Below are 18,492 nucleotides of genomic sequence, written 5' to 3'. Positions count from 1 at the left end.
GATTGACGGTCCTTACAAACTAGACAGTGTGTGAAGCCATGTAGTAGCAGAGCTGCTTGGCAGTGATGGTTTCACCCCAAACACCCGCAGTGAGGGAGCGCGACAATTTACACTGCAATGTGTAGTGCTAACAGGCCTAACAGGCTCTGGCTCCCACGCAGCAACGGTGCTGAGGCTGAAACGTATCACCACAAATGTAACCCTCCAGTACGCTGGGTCTGCTTCAGAGAAACAGACTCAGCAGCTTTCAGGCAACCTGTGAATAAACCTAAGCTTGCACATCTCTGCAGGGCCATGCTGTATTAACATCACCTGGTAACGAGAGTGCTACACACTCTCTACAACTGCAGGCTGCAGAAATTGAGAGGGCATTACTAAAAGTCATGAAAAAGAGAAACTGGGATTTCTGTTGTTCAGGGACAGTGAAGGCTTTGATGTGTTTGTGCAGAAACACCAGTGTCAGTCAGACAACCTAGCTGGTTACCGGCAGCTGCAAAATGAAACCAAAATGGCGCACACTACTCCTGATTTACAGCAACCTGGATAAACTGGCTAACCTTACTTTCAGGAGTATTTCATCCTTGGGGTTTTTCAGTAATTTTCTAGGTGTATTCCCAGAAACAAGGACAGAGATCACCTCTGCAGAGTATACTTGTCCTCACCCTGGAGAAGTCACTGCCAGAGGCGGCCGAGTTACAGCAGTGCTCCTTGCGCACTGGAGGAGAGTCAGCCTTACCCTGGAAGCACTGAATCTTAGGCAAGCTTGTCTTTAAGTGGGAGCACAGGGATAGGAAGCGTCTAATGAATGTAGCATATCCAAGAGGTGTTTGGTGTTACAGTGCTGTAAATTGGGATTTTTGTTTTCTCAAGGGGGAGTAAAATATAGTAGTATCTAAGGTAGGAAGGCATTACAGACTGTCAAGTCTGATGGCTGAAGTCCATGGCAGAAGGCACTAGCAATGATGTTTGACTCAGGAGCAGTACCCTGGCTGGGAGCTAGTCTCTCATGCACATGTGGACATGCTGTTGCAGTGACCGGTGGCATGCAGAGGTGGTAGATGCATTTTGGACCAGCTAGGGTCTTTGGGTCATGTGCAATGTGTCTGATACTCTACCCGATCAGGTTGGGTTAATGGGTGTAAGGATTTGCTTGGCAACTGAGAGCACAGGAGTACTGAGGGGCTCCAGAGGGCCCAATTTCACAGCTAATCTTCTGTACCCACTGCCAAAAACCCTCCATCTCTGCTGGGACTGGGGCTGGAGGGGAGCTGACTTTCCTTTGCTTGCTTGCCAAGAGCCAGGTTCAGGCCCTTGGAGCTCTGCAGTGCTCCTGCTCCAGCTGGTGACTTCACGAACACCTAGAGTAAGGAGGAACACAGCTCCCTGCACAGCTTTAAATGTTTGTCTTTCCCTGCATATGCTGATGACATCATTGCCACCTGAGGGCCTGAACTCTGGTCTTGGCAGGTAAAAGCCTTTCGGATCACCTTACACTGGGGTTCTTGCTCTCGATGCATATTTATGTAATGATTGCTAGATGGCTGTAATTAAATGATTGTAAAGCACCACCTAAAATGCACTAGTAATAAATTCTTAATAGCTGATGCTATAACAAGCAGTACAAAAAATATATCGTACCATGCAAATTGTTAAAACAGTGTCTGGGCCTGTTTGGTGCACAGCTTTAAATAGTTACAATGCGTGCTATTAAAATGGCCCATAAAATTTGTAACTAGTAAATAAAGGGTCCAATTCAGCAACAAAATATATCCAAGCTTCAGTGGTGGAGAAGCCATGGAAAACTGACTTTTGTGTCCATGCCTTCTGCCAGCTCTGCATGGCCAATCATTACACTGAAGCAGGCCCAAAATAGCTGTTAAAATAGAAAGAGGAGTTTTCTTAAGTTATTTTTCCTACAACCATGAAGCAAAGGATGAGAAGCCTGATTCTGCCACCCTGGCTCCCTACTAGCTCCACTGAAGCCTGTGAGACTGCTTGCACGTGCAAAGCTTGCTCCTGTGAGTGTGTCCTTGCCGGATGGACCTCTCTTAACTTTTCTGTAGCATCTTAACTCAGTGCCTATCCAAAGACACCTCACTCACCTGTTTACCAGAGCACAACACACTTTTGGGACCTTTCTTTCCATGCTCAGTCACTTTCATTTTAGCTATTTTTGGTCAAGTCTTTCTCATTTTCCTTCTGCAAGTTGCAGCAGGTTTTCTTCAGCCTGCTCTCTTCTCCTCTCTGGGCACAGGAAAGCAGACCTCCTCCTGCTGCTGGGGATGCCTTAGAAGGCCTGGTCCAAAGCTTGCTGATGTCAGTAGGATTGTTTTGAGCTTTGTTTCTCCAAGTCTTTCTCAATGAACTTGGGGTGGATGAGATCTCCCCTCCTATCTGTACAGCCCTTCTGGTGCTTCTACCTATTAGACATGGTTTCTGTGAAGCATGCTCCACTCCTGCCTGGTGCAAACTCTGTCCCTGCATCTGCCCTAGCTCAGAAACATGGTTAGGATCCTATTTATATTACAAAAATGCAACTGTGTCCGGAAAGCCCTTGGTTTTCCATTCWGTGAGGAAGAGGTGGGCTAGGGAAAATACATTTAGCTACCCATATTTGCCTTTTCTCTTTTATCCAGTTAAAGCTGCAGTGTGGGCAATGTCTCTACAGAGATGATTTTCTGTGGCCAACAAAATAAAATAAATATGCAGACAAGACCCAGAAAAAATAGCAACATCAGCAGGTGGCCAGGTTTTGCAAATTTGGTGTGATATTACTGCACATGAAAGGATGGCTGCTTCTGTCTAGCCACCATCAGGAACCACACACATGGTTGGTAAATACAAGTGCAGTAACCAACTGATGACAAGAGAATATTTTATACTACAGTTATAGAAGAAAAGTAGGCCACCCTGCCTCCAGGCCTACATGCTGCTGTACATCCTGAAACAGTCAAGATCATCAGGTCTGAGCCCTGCTGGCTGGCTCACAGACTTGCTATGAAAAATTTAGACATACATTTTTGAGGCTTCTGAGACCTGGCTACCCATAACATCAGTAGAAGTTGTGATAAATTCAGCATGCTTGAGAACCAGGATGGCTTGATTACCTTCTTCCTTACATTTGCATAGTCCTTTGCACCAGAATTATCCCTGTGGATTCCCCTGGATGTTACATGGTGCAAAGTTCTACTTGGACAGAGGGAAGGCATCACTGTACCTCGCTAATTAGGACAGAAAACTTGGTACCAGCATAATACTGAGGGGAAAAGACAGACAGATGTTTTCCTCTTGCTTCTGCTGCTCAAAGCTGTTCTATACAGAGATTAATTTAGCCAGTCCATTCCTCAGCATAGACCCTGCATAGTCTGTTGAGGGCAAGGCCATTGAAAAGCTTTTTACTAAGTCACACCAAGGCATGTGGTTGCCTTACCCTAAATGTATAGCTAGGTTAAAGTTGTCAGTCTGGAAGCCTCTACTAAATTTGGAAGTGCTGTTCAGATTACATCCCCCAGCTGCTGGAAAGATTTTCTTACAAACAGTTGGCTACTCAAATATCCCATGCCTCCCTGGAAACTGCCTGTATCTCAGCTTTCAAGTCCAGCCAGCCCTACCTCAGTCATTGCTATAGATGATTCATACTGTCCATATCCCATAGCGCTCCTAGCAATCAATAAATTATGGCTCCAGTGAGACTATTGGGTTAAACACCAAGGAAGAAAGAACGATGACAGCAATACTTGTCACTTGTGCAGAGATGTAGCAACACAAAACCCTCCCGCAAACATATGTTATCTTGGAGGAATCTTTCCAAGGGATAGGCTTTCTGAGAAACATTTATGACTTTCGAATACATGATAGGCATGAACCTGACACGACCCACTTTGGCCAAGCCCTGGGCTTCAGCCTGGTCTTTTACCATCACAAATCAAACACAGTCCATTTGAAGTGCGGTCAAACTGATATCTTCACTAAGTTGACAAGATTACAGCACATACCAGCTTGCCAAAAAACAGGATGCAGAGCACTTTGTTCTCAGGATTAAAAATTCTAAAAATATATTCACTAAAGCTAGGGGAAAATGGCTATGTTCTACCCATAAACGCAATGCTAATGCAATGCCTGGGGTGATTAAAATATTCAATACATCATTGAAATGCGAGTATTGACATGCTGATATTGTACTAATATCCCTTCTTTATCTTGGCAATGCAAGGAAAAGCTTTCTACTAGAATGCTTGAACACTTTCTACTAGAACACACCAGTTTAATACGCTAGCCATTAGAGCTGATGTTTCCTCCTGACTTTCCACAGCATTACGCCACAGGGTCTCCTGTCCCCCTATCTCAGCCTTCACACAGTCCTGTCAGCTTGATCTTGTGCCAATGTAATGTCAAGTGGGCAGATTGCACTGACCTTTGATTCCGTTCTTATCCCATTAAATTCTGTGGCACTGGAGAAATTGGCTAAAAAGTGGCACACATTTCCAAGGACTGAGATTCCTGTCCAGGGATCTGCCTCTAAAGGCCCTCTCCTCAGCATGGCACTGAGCGCCACTAGTTATGATATGGAGAAGTCTGTAGCCACTGAATTAACAGAAAAACTGCCAAAGCATCCACAGTACATACAATCCCAAGGGGCATTTGCTGCTGCACAGAGAGGAAACCTGAACAGTCAGGAAGGAGAGGTTCTCAGTGACCCTTTCACAGGCCCACTTTCCTTTCTTCCCAGCATATGCCATACACATTGCCTAGCATAATGAACCATCAAACTGGCTCTTTTCTTAGCCCTGTTGCAGAAAAGTCACTAATACTTTTCAAAAAAGTGGGTTATAGATATAGGCATTGCCTGGTGACATATACAGCCTGTGCTATACACTCAAGGTCACTCTAGATCAGCAGAATGACCTTTTACTCTGTGATAAGCCTCTTTGATTGCAATTCTCCTGCTGCTGGTAATTAAGGAAATTCTATTATACAGTTCAGCTAAAATTACAGTTGTAGTACAAACCAATTCAAAATTAATCTAAATATAATGGTAAAATTTCTCCTACGTGGTTGAATAATTACCGTGATACAAATCCAGTAGGGCAAGGATCAGAAACATTTCCTATGAATATCATTCAGAAACTGGCATTTTAAAATTGTATTGCTCATTACATACAACGTACATCACAGAAGCAGATCCATTACAAAAAAAGAATATAGAGGAATTAAGCTAAAAATCATTAAAATATATTTTTAAAATTAAGGAGAACCACACTATTACATATAATCATTTTCCTTTCATACTAATTTGTTTTAATCTATTCATGCTCCTTACAAAACATTACACAAGATTTTATTCATATCATTGTTTTCTTTTAAAATGTGCATTTCAGTAAATGGCATTTGCATGTATAAATTTAGTGAGTTAAAATGCTAGAGTGAAGCTAGAATTGAGCAGTCATTTATTCAGAAAAAAATTGCCTTGTTTTTCTATGTGTAAATTTTCTATGGAAAGCTATCCTTTTTTTTAGTGTATTCATTATTTAACATATTAGTTGAATAGTTCTAAAGAGAATTCTGTACTTCTGAATCATTCACAGGCCGTTAGTTCCAATTATTTCACATTTGAAACTTGAACCCTAGCCCTTAGTTTTTATTGGACATAGAGTTTACATGAAATTATTCTGTTCTCCAGTTGAACAAATGTGACCCAGATTGCAGAGGGAACAAGTTTTGTACACAAGTTCAGGATTTCACGTCTGTATTTCAACAAGAGCAAATTCTTTAGCTAGAATACAAAATTAATGTGAGCAGAAGCTGCAAGTCATCTTAGGATAACTCTGAAAGAGCATGCCCCTCTTACGAAGAAAATCATCATTCCAGAACTTCTGATATCCACAGAGCAAGCAAAGCATGCCACCTCCTTTTGCTGAGTCTGCACGGTTGTGTTCCCTTCTAGAAAGACAAGTTTTTAAAGTATCACCAAAAGAGCATTTTTCCTAAGGTTTGCTATACATCAGAGCTCTTGCCCCAGTTGGTACAAGGATGGGATTATGGGCCTGAAAAGCACAGTGAGTTGCAGCCTGTCCTTCACGATCTTAATGACAGCCTGAACACCGTAGTGCTACTCAGGGCTCTTTCACAGTGCCCTCTAATTCTCCATTCCCGTGACGCTTAGGAAAGCAAGACTGACAGCAGCCTTCAGTCCTCTGAGGCTAGGTAATAGGAAAATCAAAGTATTTATACAGTGGAGAGGGAAAGAGGAAGGAATAACAGGCAGTAGTAAATAAGAAACCAAAACCAAAACAGTTGAAAGCAACTTTATAGGGAGTGAGAAGTGCCCTAGAGTGGTCATTAGCCACACTGCAAGGAATGGGATACATCAAAAAAAAGGAGAACATTTGCTGCAGATATTATGAGGTGGGAAGGATTGGAGGAGGCTTATTCTTGGAAGTATTTAATGAAATAGCAGATGGCCCTGTGGCCAGGACACAGGAAATGCAAGTTCTATGTCTGCTGCCAGCTTCCTGTGTGGGATCAGACAGACCACGCAGGTGTCCAAGATCCCCAGCTGCAGCCGGGGTCATGACTGGTGCCGAAGGCATGGAGGCTCTTCTGACGTACCTGGCATCGGGGTGGCCAACATCAAAGAAGCTATCAAAATTGATGGGGAACGTCCATTCCAGTGTGGGAATTCCTCCATTCCTCCTCTTGCATAAAGCCATCTGAAATGGGCAAGAACATCTGCTTTTGTTTTCACAGTAAAAACTGAGACTCAAGGAGATATGTGCATTTGGGAGGGGAGTGCATTCCACAGTGGAGCTCTTTGTAATACAAACAATACGTGACCATCCTGGGAACATCATTATTTGGGGGAAATTTACTGTTTTCAAGAGTAAAAAACTATGCCTGTGAAGGYGGCAGAAGGAGGTGTACTGAAAAAAATCCCTCCACATAAAGGGCCCTGATAAACAGCCAGATGGCAAGATGAGTCACCTGAAGTGTGCAGCAGAAGGGTGGCTTCTAGGCAGTGTTCAGTGAATCTAGCACTGACTGACACAGCGGTCACTGCTCCCCCCTTCGTTTCTGTCAACAGGGATTTAGTAGTCCAACTTCTCCAACAAAGCAATGAGTTAACACAGAGGTGCAATGGGGCATAAGAGCCCTTCAGAGCTCCCAAAGCAGGTTAGTCTTCAGACTCTCTGTCTGTCCTTGTACATGCCAAGTTAATTTTTTTGAATAAAACTACACCTTATGTGAATTTAGTGCTAGTGACAGAGCCTTGATGGGAAACCAGAAAAGTGTTTCACCACAGCTAACGTTGTTTGGAAGGAAATTGTAAATGGAGGTCCTTGAACATGAATACAACYTATTTTTAAGTGGCAGAGCTGCTCAGCAGATAGATGGGAGGTTTCAGGTTTGCTCTTCTGGACACAAACCACCACAGACCACCCCTCCTCTAATCACTTAAGTGAAACACGTTCAGCACAGCCAGTGGCAGAGCAAGATTTTGAATCATTGCCTACAATTTTATCTATGCCATAGACTGATGCATCTGGTCTAGAGCTGCATGAGTTGACAGACTTCTTAATACCTCCATAATGCAGATACTTGACTAATTTTTAGAACACAAAAATACTTTTAAAACAATTTTTTAAAAACAGAACTCTAGTAAAAATATATTGTGTCTATTCTCTTCTTCTCAAAAGTCATCCCAACAGTTAAAATGCATCTACAGCTAACAGAAGGAGCCACTATTTCAAAAGAAGTGTGCCACATAGGAATTGAATAATTCCAGAAAGAAATCAAGGCCTGAAAAACTGTGTTTCTCCTTGTAATTAAAGTATCCTGTTCAAGATTAGAAATGGAGTAATAGTTGGAGGGGGACAGAGAGAAGAGGAATGCAAATGAAACAACCTATAAAAAAAATACACAAATGCTTATACAGAAGGCATCAGGAATCACTATATCTTACTCATGCAGATTCTTTCTGCCATGAACATTTCTTATCAGGACAGCAAGTATGGCTGGTAACTACTATTGGAAAGAACCAAAATGCTCATTACAGAGCTTTCCCTGTTGAACTTGACAGTTAAGAGTTAACCAGTGAAAAAATTTTTTATGATCAATTCTATTCAACTCAGCTCAGTTTGTTTAACAAATTATAAAAGACAACTAAGATAAAGCATGTATAAGCAAGTCCTGATTTCCTGGTTGCGTGGATAAAGGAAAGGCTCAGCATACAAAACTAGTAACTGTTTTCTATACCCATGGAGTAGCTACGGTTTTATAATACATTTTCCATAGCATTACCTCTTTCCATTCAAAAGCAGAAGAACACATGTGCTAGCATATCAAAGACTGGGACACTTTATAAAGTATATAAACACAGAACACAAAGACAATCTCTGCTCCAAAGAGCTTATTTCTGTAATTGTGCGTGAACTTTGTGAGGGGGTAAGGGAAGGTGAGAAGAAGAGAGGGCGACCTCAGAAATGTCTCCAGCTGGTGGTGAACATCTGCCCTCCCCCTTTCAGGATGGCTTGGGATTCACTCTGCAGAGGTGACTTACTGCGCCCCAAGATAAGAAGTGCCTCAAGACGGACTACAGGAAGCCAGAGCAGCTACAAAACACCATCTCTGGAGGAGCTGCGGCATCTGCTCTGGACACGCACACATCCCACTGGGCATGTGGACGAAGTCTGGCCAAACCTTTATGTGGGAGATCTGTAAGAGAGAGGGAAGGGTTGAATGTGTTTAACACAACTCTTAGCCTTGGTCCCTTCCCCCTACTCCCACAAAACCTCCACCCTTTATTTAAAGCGAGAGTTAGGTGCTGATTTTGGGACCCCTCATGGTAAGTCTAGTTGTTGAGTAAGATTGAAGTGCACTTAGGATGCCACAGCATAGAGAAAAGGCATCCTGAGTATCCTGATATTTCCATCCAAGAGACCAAGAGATATTTCTGCTCCTGCACTAGTACAGGAGTCCCACGTTGCTACAACCTGGCAGGGGCCATGACATGAGTGTGGCAGGCACGCACATTGGTACTATGTAAAACAGGATCATCCTGTTTTTCTTCTCATATTGCCAGATGACATCAGTCCCCCGCACTGATGAACACTCAGCAGAGGTGACTTGGTGAGACAGCAAACCAGAAGACACTTGACTTGTGCAGAAATATCATAACCACCACCTTTTTATTTTCCTTCAGTCGAGAGGAAAAACCCTCTGTTTCAAGACAGAYAGCCACGTGTGTCTTGAAACATTTTGGTGGACCACTTTGAACCCAGCTGACCTGTCAGAAAATAGCTAATACTGCTTCACGCCATTTTAACAAAYGGTGCACCATCAGCAGCTTGTTCTACCCTGTGTTGTAATGTAGCAGGGGAATATAACCCACCTTTCTTCTTTCAGGTATGTAGCTCGTGACAAAGCACAGCTGAGCCGAATGGGCATCTCCCATGTTGTGGACGCTGCTGCTGGGCGATTTCATATCGACACTGGACCGAAGTTCTACAAAGACCTGCCTGTGGATTACTACGGCATAGAAGCAGAGGACAACCCAAACTTCGATCTCAGCATTTACTTCTACCCAGTTGCTCGATACATAAGAGCAGCACTGAAGTCTCCAAGAGGTAACTAGACCATCTGTGCATGTTACGTACCTTCTGCATAGGAACCAAGTAGGGCAAGTTATCAAAGAGTATTCAGCATAAGCCAACCATCTGCAGATATGGGTAGGAATGGAAATACCCAAACCAAGCAGTGTTACACCTGCCTCCTGAACTCCCATGGTGAGACTGGGAAGCCGATAACATAGGCTGTAAAGAGAAAGTAAGTAGCTTGTTACTGAAATTGCTACCCTGTTCGGGAAAGGATAGAAATAAAGCCACGCTGCTTTAGAAGTCTATTTCTAGCCCTCTGGTGTGGCTTACATCATCTTCTTTTCGGAGGTGACTGTTCAGAAGCAACCTGGTTAGCGCAGAGATTCCTGAGGGCTTCTGCTACAGGACAGGGCTTGAGAGACGGGGCTGCAGTCCGTAACAGAGACAGAGCGCCAGACCCAGAGCACAGGAGCAAGGGTGCAGTTACCCTGAACCATCCCAGTGCAAAAGCTACCCAACATCTTTGCCAATGCACTGGGCAGGCTGTGCTCAACAGCCCTTGAAATGGCTCCTAACACACATGGTGTGATATGTCACAGCAGCCTCTGCTAGGGCACGCAAGTCTGCCACCATCATGGGCGGAGTGTGTGACATTGGTGCTTTTTGCTTTTGTTTGCTTGTTTTGAAAAAGCACACGCTTCTGTAGGCTTCCTGCAATTCACATGTTATGTCTTCTTTGTATTTGGCATGTGAAGGAAGGAAAATCTAAAAGATAACTGAAAAGATGATGATTTTCTCTGAAGGTGAAACAGGGAAGGATGCACTGAACAGGCTTTCAGAGGGGTTTTCCCTATACCTCATGCTATTCAGCATCTCTGTAAGCAAAAGACAACAGAATAGCAAGTATCCTCTATTACATGCATGGACACTCTGACCTGGGAGTTGCATACAACTGATCTTGCCAAATTAGTGATGGAGTTTAAAATAAAAGCTAGGATGGGATAAAGACACATGTGCAAGTATCATATTTGGGAAAAAGGATCAACTATAATTCTAAAACTGTAGAGATCCTACAACCACAGAATAGGGAACAACTTGCTAGGAAGCAGTTCTGTAGAAGAGAGCCTAAGCAACACCAGCAGTCAGGAGCTGATGGCATGCTGTTGCCAGAAAGGGTATAACCTTGGGATAGGAAGATAACCCGCAAAATCCTTGGACTTGCTTAACATTGTCCAGGTGCAATGCCAGAGGCCTGGGGCTGGTGGGGGGATCATGAATATTAATGACAAACCTTCACAAGAACAAGTCTCCACTGTGCCCATGCAAAAAACAAGTGATTTATTCAGAGAACAGTTATGCACTCAGCAGCCTGTTTTGCTTGCTTGCATAGCGAGCTTTAATATCAGCAAGGGTCTTAAAACGGTAACTACCCAGTCTGATGACATGTAACTGGTAGATGCAATCTACACCTCTACAGATCTACACTGTACAAGCTAGGGAAGAAGGATAGAGTAATTGAAAACCACGCAGCTACATGCAGAGTTTACACCTACACCTCAGAGTTTACTGCTGTTTGGAGGGTTTGATTTGTTAGAAAGTATCTGCCTCTGTGAAACTGAGAGTTGCGTTTGGATTGCAGAACCACTAGCATATTTAGGGAACTTGGATCTGCACCCATATCTATTACAGCATATGCTATTTACAATTGAAGTCAATATTGGTGGTGCTCCAGAGAAAGGTAAAATACAAAATCATTTCAAGTGTGTGCAAAAGGAGTAAAAAAACATTCCAAACTGATTCACAAGAGTCAGAAAACAACAGATGAATCATGGGGGCCACAAAAGCAAACAAAACCAGTGTTTCACAAGATGCATGCCCAAATACTGAAAGTTATGAATGCAGAACAAGTTAGGGCTCAAGGCGAACACAATGAACTCATCATGTCTAGAGTGCATATTTATCCCTACTCCTATGCCTTTAGATACTGATTTATTGAACTCCATATGGAAGCAGGGGTTCTGGGAATGGAGACAAGGTGAAATTCAATCGTATACAGTCCAGCTGTTGCTGACATTCATCATTTTAAGGAAAGTGCAACAGTTTGGAAATATATAAACAAGATGTTCTAGAAGCATAATTTCCTGAGCTACAAAAATTTAGCAGCTAAATACCCATGACCTGCACAGGGATGAGACACAGAGGGGATTTTTACTCACATCATTTAGAAGATGAGAAAGAACTGCATTTATTATAAGCAATGATGCCGAACAAAAAATCATACCAGGTGACAAGAGGCCTGTTCATATTAAATTCAGGCTGTAATGAGGTACTTCTGTTTGATTGACAAGTCATTTAAGAAGACTGCTGTTTTACTATTACTAGCAACTTCAACATCTCCTTTTTTTTTTTTAATGGAATTAAATTATCTTGTTCACCTGGGAGGATAAGTCAAAGTTAAAACTATATGAGGCACAAACATATTTAAAACTATGAATCAAATATTCATTAGAATTAAGTAAGAACTGCTATTCCTATCATGCTTGAAGCAAAACACCAGAAGAAGTCCAGAATACAGCATGGACAGATTTATTCCAGATTTCTCGCCTAAATGAGCAGAATAGGTCTTCAGTGATGCAGAGAATTTATTTTAATGCAATTAACATTTCTTCAAACCCAGATGCTAGAGCATGCGCAAAGGGAAGCGGGGGAGTGTGGACTAACATTCTCCTAATCGAGAACTATTGTCTTTTAGGCAGGTTGCCCTTTGCTTCTGCCCACTATTACTGTTCCAGCTGCAGTGGTAGATGACTGCATCGCACCCCCTGAATGACTGCTTTCATCCTCTTTATCACAGACATTACGTCCAGAGCACAGCTAAATCTACGTGCAAATGAGCAGGGTTTGATAAAAATCTAGTAAAAGAGAGAAGGAAAGCGAACTCAACACAGGTGAGAGGAGGCCATGGAAACTCTCAGACTAACACCACACAGAGAGAAAGACTTGCAAGTAGAGAGCTTCTCCATTTATTGATCTCCAAGCATTTTTAAAACAGTCAGATTAAAATCACCCATTATCTTAGTCAAATTGTAAACACTCTCATAAGGCATTTCTCTTCTTACACTTCACTGGAGCAAATTTCCTCTTTCCTTTTTGTTGTTGTTTTTTTGGTTATAAAAGAAGCTTCACTAGGGAGAAAAGGATCCTCTCTCTTGACTCTGCCATAGGTGCATTATGCGCATCACTTTGACCTCCTACTCCCCCTGCGGATGACAGCCCTCAACTGTTCTGGGATGCCTGGGAAGAAGGGGCGCTCCACAGTCGAAAGCCYGCCTTTGGCTTCTTGCTGTTTTCAGCTGTGAGAAAAGAGACAACTAATAAATACAGAACTAGGCAATTGACTCTGCACCTGGCTATAGGATGGTGGCTAAAATGCAACAAGAGCTGGGAAAMTGCTGCGGCCTGCTGGCCCAGCTGAGATCTCCTCCTGGTCAGCAGTGTAATGCTGCTGGATTCAATGGAGCTAGGGCAGCTGGGGCATTCACCACGGGTGGTGGATCTGGTGCCTGGTCTTAAGCCAAATTGAATCCATCCTGCAAGGAAGCAAGGGCTAGTTCAGGACATTTAGCTCAGTTAATGATGAGTAGCAAAAGGACTATAAGATATTATGTGTTTTAATGGCTAATTTGTTCAACAACATTGAATTCCCCAACTTGAACTTGGCCAACGAAGTTGAATGTACAAACTTCATCCCTGGCGCAAACCCTTTGATGTCAGTAGAGTTACAGCAGGCATGAGCTGGATACAATATCCATAATCCATTGCTAAAAACCAAGTGTTATTGTTCTGCACAAATCCCAGCCAGATGACAGTTATTGTCTGCCTCTGCAAAGAGTAGCTTGAGATGTGCAGCGCAACATTTCAAGTAAGAACTGCAAGATTTAATAATGCCAGAAGCTAAGCACTCCCACTTCTCCTCAGTTAATCCTCCTCATTCCTAAGGGATCCTGTTACACGCTCGCTGCGAGGAGGTTGCAACATGGCCCTCTAATGTGGGATTGGTCCAACTTCTTTTTGGACTACACGTTGAAGCAAACAGGGGGAAGGGCAGAGCTGGAGAACTTCTGCTTGTGGCATTGGTGCTGATACGCAGGAGATCCGGACACAACCCCCCTGAACATTGCTGGACAGAAGCGTGTACTTGCTGCAGTGAACGCTCCCACAGGGGCTTCCAGCACTGCTTTCGCAGGCTGCGGGCCGACAGCCGCCCTGGTGTTTTCCCTGCGCCGCAAGGGAGTCTCTGGCAGGAGGAGCTGCCGGGGCGGCTGCGTCTCGGCTGCAGCCCCATAAGAGGCTTATGCGACTTTCTGTCATGGAGCACACTGCAGTCGGCACATCTGCATTTGAATAGAGCCCAAAGCGCATTATATCATCGTGGGTTCAGATTGTCACTTAACCCATTTACAGCAACTGCTAAGAGACAAGGGTCTGAACCTGTAAACAGAGCTAAATAGCAACACAGCTTTTGTTTCCTGACTCAAGTTTAACGTTCAATTTGTTTGCTACAAATAATCACACAGTAAATTCAAATCTGCTTTCATTAGAGCAATTTTACATCAATTAAATCATTTCACATGACTGATTTATCTGCAACAAACAGTCATTTTACTGTCAGAGTACCAGTATTTATCATAACCTCTGTGCCTAGTGAAACAAAGACTAACATTGTGGAACAGATATTGCAAAGGTAAAAGAGATAATATACCTGCATCCTTGCGGGAACAGGTGTATTAGGGAGCCACAGATTAGAGCCAAGGTCAATAACTGGGACTTGTCCAGATTTTTGCTGAGATGCTACCCAAATCTAGTTGCTGATCTAGGAGGGCTCTTCTGAAATGCAGAGAAGCAGGAAAGAAAAGACAGTCGTCTTATTGCCCCTTCACCTCCTCCTCTCAGAGACAGAGTTAGACATAAAATGGTAGAGAACGAGGCTGTARAAGCAGGACCCTGGAATTTGCTCTGCTTTCTGTGTTCCCCACAAAAGCACCTTAGGCAATGTTTAACAGCAGCATCCTTACCTGCACATAGCTAGGTCTTCGCTTCCAGACTGCAGGTGGGGCTGAGCATTTCCCAAGGCAGAAGACTCCATCTGGGTGAAAAAATATGGAGTGAAGAACCATTTTATGAAGATGTGGTTCAAAATAGCAACCATCATGTCCGCTTGAATTTCTGGAACAGTTTAGATTGAGTTTCAAACTCTTCAGTGATTCAAAGTCAAATCCAACCCAACACCTCTCTCTCTCTCTCTTTTTTTTTCCCCTCCCAGTACAGTTCAAACCATCAATATAATTTCTTTTTCCTATTAGGTGTAGGGTACTGTGAGTTTAGAAATTTTCAGACAAAGAAAAGAGAGTGTTTTTAGTTTCAAGAAAATCTTTCAGAGCATCTTGTTCGCTAGTTTCTATTATCTGGGAAGCGCATCAGGGTGAATGTCTGAATTTTCCCAGTCCCTGCCACTATCTTGCAGTTAGGCCTTCTGCAAACTAGCAAAGCATGGATTTTCAAAAGGCCTTTGAGACTTAGCCCTGTCTCCAGTATTTCTCAAAGAGGAGTTGTGCTCTTGACTCCTTTACGTTTCTCTGACCATGTCAGACCTGGGTTATTTGGGTCTGTAGTGCCTCCTCTGGAGAGGATAATTCAGCATACACCCATCCCACAAGGTTGCTGTGAAGACTAATGGTAGTGCTGCACACTGAAAATAAAGCCTAGTGAAAATTCAAATTAGCATTATCTTTTAGCAGGAGTGCAGAGCATTTCTCCTCATTCCCACACAAAGTAGTACTTCAAGAATTTCCATTGAGTCCAAAGAGACTGACAGCTAGATATAAATCCAACTTGAATAGTGACATCAGGTGTCTCAATAAACCTCCTAAAGCTATGTCTGAAGGGGAAAACACAAATAGAAATCCCTTGATCCTTGAATTTTGCTAAATTGACATTACATTAAAAAAAMCCTCTTCTTTCCCCCAAAGTTTCAATGCCCAGTCCATGTCAGCTGTCACCAGAGCTGGTTTTGCTGCTTCCTTGGAGACTATATTTGTCCCGTTATTTCTGCTGAAGACATGTCTATCTTTAGGGCTGAGCTCAGGTTTCTCATGCCGGGATAATGAAAGGTGGCTGTGTCACATACACTGTGGGATTCAACACTTCCCCGACCCTGCTGGCCATGGCAGGTTTTTACAGCACATGCTTGCTTGCTCACTCGCTCACTCGGAGCATGTGGCTATGTGATCATCATTAGTCAGAATGGGAACAGTTGCTAAATAAATACTCTGTCACAAACAAAGCAGGATTTAAGATGAAAAGCTGCGCACAAAGTACCCGGAATTAACACCCAGGGAGACAGGGGCAATCAGTCAGAGGTTTTGGGCTGGATTTAGCATCATCATCCAACAAGGCTATTTTTGTCTTTATCCCTGGTAATAGAGAAATTAAAATGCTGTAAGCACAAACAAAACAAGCAACTTCCACTGAAAAGCTCTAAAGATACCTGGCCATTCTTTCTACCCATCCTTACGTTTTACAGAGAAGCAGCAACTGAGATATTTTATCCTATCTCCAAAAAAAAAAGCAACCTTTTTGCTGTTTTTCATCTTTTTCTGGATGTAAAATGTACTGTTAAATTGCATTTTGGAGAGCTATATGGCTAGAAGACAGAAGACTACAAATACGACAACCTAAAAAAATTAAGATTTTTAAAACGCAGAAAATATTTACTTTCAAACTTGTGCCTTACAGTGAAAAAGAAGTTTTGTGAAATTTTCATACTAAAGATACAGCATCTTTTCAGCTGCCTTAATGGGATACAGAGCTGTTCATGAGATGGTCAAAAGTTCAAATCTGATTCTAATCACTTTAATAATGCCCAATTGCTGAGCCATGGTCTCTCTGAAAAGACCAGATCTGACAGCAGCAAAGGACAAGAGAAGTCGAAAGTTCTCAGGCATGGTTGTAATTAAGTACAATGCCAGAACATTTTTTTATTAAAAATTTCCTCATCAAAACATACCATTTTTRTGAAAGTTGAAGCATTTTTGCAATATTCACAGGATGTAGGTTTTCAAGTTCCAGAATGCATTCTTTGGTCACGTCCWGTGGGAGAAGATTACAAACTTGAATTTTTCCATCTGAAAGCAATCCTTTTGACAAGATTTCCTTTAATTTCACATAAAACCATTCAAAAAGACATTTATCTCTTTCTAGCATGGGTCAAAGACACGTTATAGAAACCTGGAAAGTTGTCATGATACAGAATTGCCTTTCTCTAGCTGCTTCTGTCAGTGATTACAGCAGAGAAACCAAAAGCAGAGCAGAGGGAAAGAGGGAGGAGGAGAGCTGTGCTCTTGCATCCTGAGAAGGTCTTGTATCCTGAGAAGCAAGTCTGCGGCTTGCTTAGGGCACATGGAAGGACTCACAACATTGCTCTTAGTGAAGCAGCGCAACTCATATTCAAATCTCTGGGGAACTCAAGATAATTAACAAACCATTTTTCAAGTGGTCACCTAACAAAGAAGGGAAGATGACAACCTACCAAGGCTGCTTCTCGTAGCAGGACCTTCCTGCATTCAAACATGAACGCTAGAAGCTTCACCCACTGCCCACCCTTTGCTAGCAACTGCATCACTCCCATAGCTACAGGTGGGCAAACAGGGATATCGGGGCATGCCAGGCTAGACATGACTAGGGCATGAGGGCCAGACGAAACCCTGGGCTGTTGTGCTGCCCATGGTGCTGCCCACAGTTTGCTTTAACCTGAAGTCTGCCCCTGCAAGCAGACTGTGCAGCTCTTTACGCTTTTTCTCTGCTACCTGTGTGCCATCGGGCTTAGGGCTAAGCCCAAAAATCACACAGTGAGTCACAGATCCTAGAAGAGAATTTGAGCTTTCTGTCCCCAACCAGCACTGCACCCTGTCTGCTCTCACAGCCTTAAAGCACTTGCTTAGACAGCCCCAACTATCAGCACTATTTCCCCCTTTGCTCTGGTGTGGTGAACCCCACCAGTTGGCTACACATCCTAGTGTAATTGCACCTCTCCCTCCCTCCCTCCCTCTCTCTCTCTCTCTCTCCCCCCCCCTCCTTTTTCCAGGCAAAGTACTAGTTCACTGTGCAATGGGGATCAGTCGCTCAGCAACTCTTGTCCTTGCTTTCTTAATGATCTGCGAAGAGATGTCCCTTGCTGATGCCATTCGGACTGTGCGCTCACACAGAGGGATCTGCCCCAACTCTGGCTTCCTCAAGCAGCTTTGGGAGTTAGACCTCCGGTTAGGAAGGGAGAAACGCAGAGGAGCAAAGGTCTTCTAGCTGGAGAGGGGGGATGCCCTCTGCTACCAGACTGGGAGAGCATGAGGAGGCTGAATCTGGACTGTTTTGTAGTTGCACTGAGAAACTCCTCTGGAAATGGGTGTGTATGAGCAAGCTGGGTAGAAGCTTGGTATGTATGTTTTGGACAAGTTCACTAATTGAAGGAAAAAGAAATAAAGAAAAATTCAAAGTTGCAGCTTTACCCACCTGGGCCTGTTTCTTTAACTACCTGCTGTGCAGGGCATAGGGAGCAGTTGGGTTCTCATGCAGAATTAAAAAGTAGCACAGTCAACTGGAGGAAAGACTTTTTATTTACTTATAATTGCATTTATATGGCAAGAGGGAAAACAGCTAAACTAGTAAAAAGGAAAAGAAACTGGGAGGTTTTAAAGCAAGCTTTAACATTTCCCATCCAGCTGGCACAAGGCGAGACTTCAGGTTTTGTAGGTAGATATGCTCCTTTAGTCAGACATGGTAACACCAGTGCAGGATGTTGTGCTCTCTCCATTACAAGCCATGGAGGCTGTCACTGTGAGGGACC

The 18,492-nt window shown here is 43.2% G+C and overlaps 1 protein-coding gene and 1 long non-coding RNA gene across 3 annotated transcripts; one reads left to right on the top strand and one right to left on the bottom strand.

The window, feature by feature from the left end:
* Positions 1-8,523: 8,523 nt before the first annotated feature.
* On the top strand, positions 8,524-17,951 carry LOC112961015 (dual specificity protein phosphatase 13-like). The gene is made up of 3 exons (XM_026055806.1): positions 8,524-8,714; positions 9,403-9,623; positions 17,737-17,951. The coding sequence occupies exons 1-3, from the start codon at positions 8,524-8,526 to the stop codon at positions 17,949-17,951; spliced, it is 627 nt and encodes a 208-aa protein (XP_025911591.1).
* On the bottom strand, positions 9,682-16,755 carry LOC112961043. Of its 2 annotated transcripts, none has more exons than XR_003251928.1 (3): positions 16,660-16,755; positions 14,669-14,739; positions 9,682-9,809 (listed from the first exon to the last, which is right to left on the bottom strand). It is a non-coding gene; the product is annotated as an uncharacterized LOC112961043 (long non-coding RNA). The 2 variants fall into 2 exon arrangements; XR_003251927.1 differs by lacking the exon at positions 9,682-9,809 and adding an exon at positions 14,362-14,480.
* Positions 17,952-18,492: the final 541 nt, after the last annotated feature.

The sequence above is a fragment of the Apteryx rowi genome, unplaced genomic scaffold (genome assembly GCF_003343035.1).
Source record: "Apteryx rowi isolate R43461 unplaced genomic scaffold, aptRow1 scaffold_126, whole genome shotgun sequence".
NCBI lineage: Eukaryota > Metazoa > Chordata > Aves > Apterygiformes > Apterygidae > Apteryx > Apteryx rowi.
Note: the sequence above shows the minus strand (reverse complement) of the source record. Positions and strands in the feature narration are given on the sequence as shown.

Excerpts from the sequence above, each read along its gene's own strand:
- LOC112961015 (XM_026055806.1), top strand. The coding sequence starts at position 8,524 with ATGGCTTGGGATTCACTCTGCAGAGGTGACTTACTGCGCCCCAAGATA. Across the intron at positions 8,715-9,402 it reads AACCTTTATGTGGGAGATCT|GTATGTAGCTCGTGACAAAG; the intron begins GTAAGAGAGAGG and ends TTCTTCTTTCAG. Across the intron at positions 9,624-17,736 it reads AGCACTGAAGTCTCCAAGAG|GCAAAGTACTAGTTCACTGT; the intron begins GTAACTAGACCA and ends TCCTTTTTCCAG.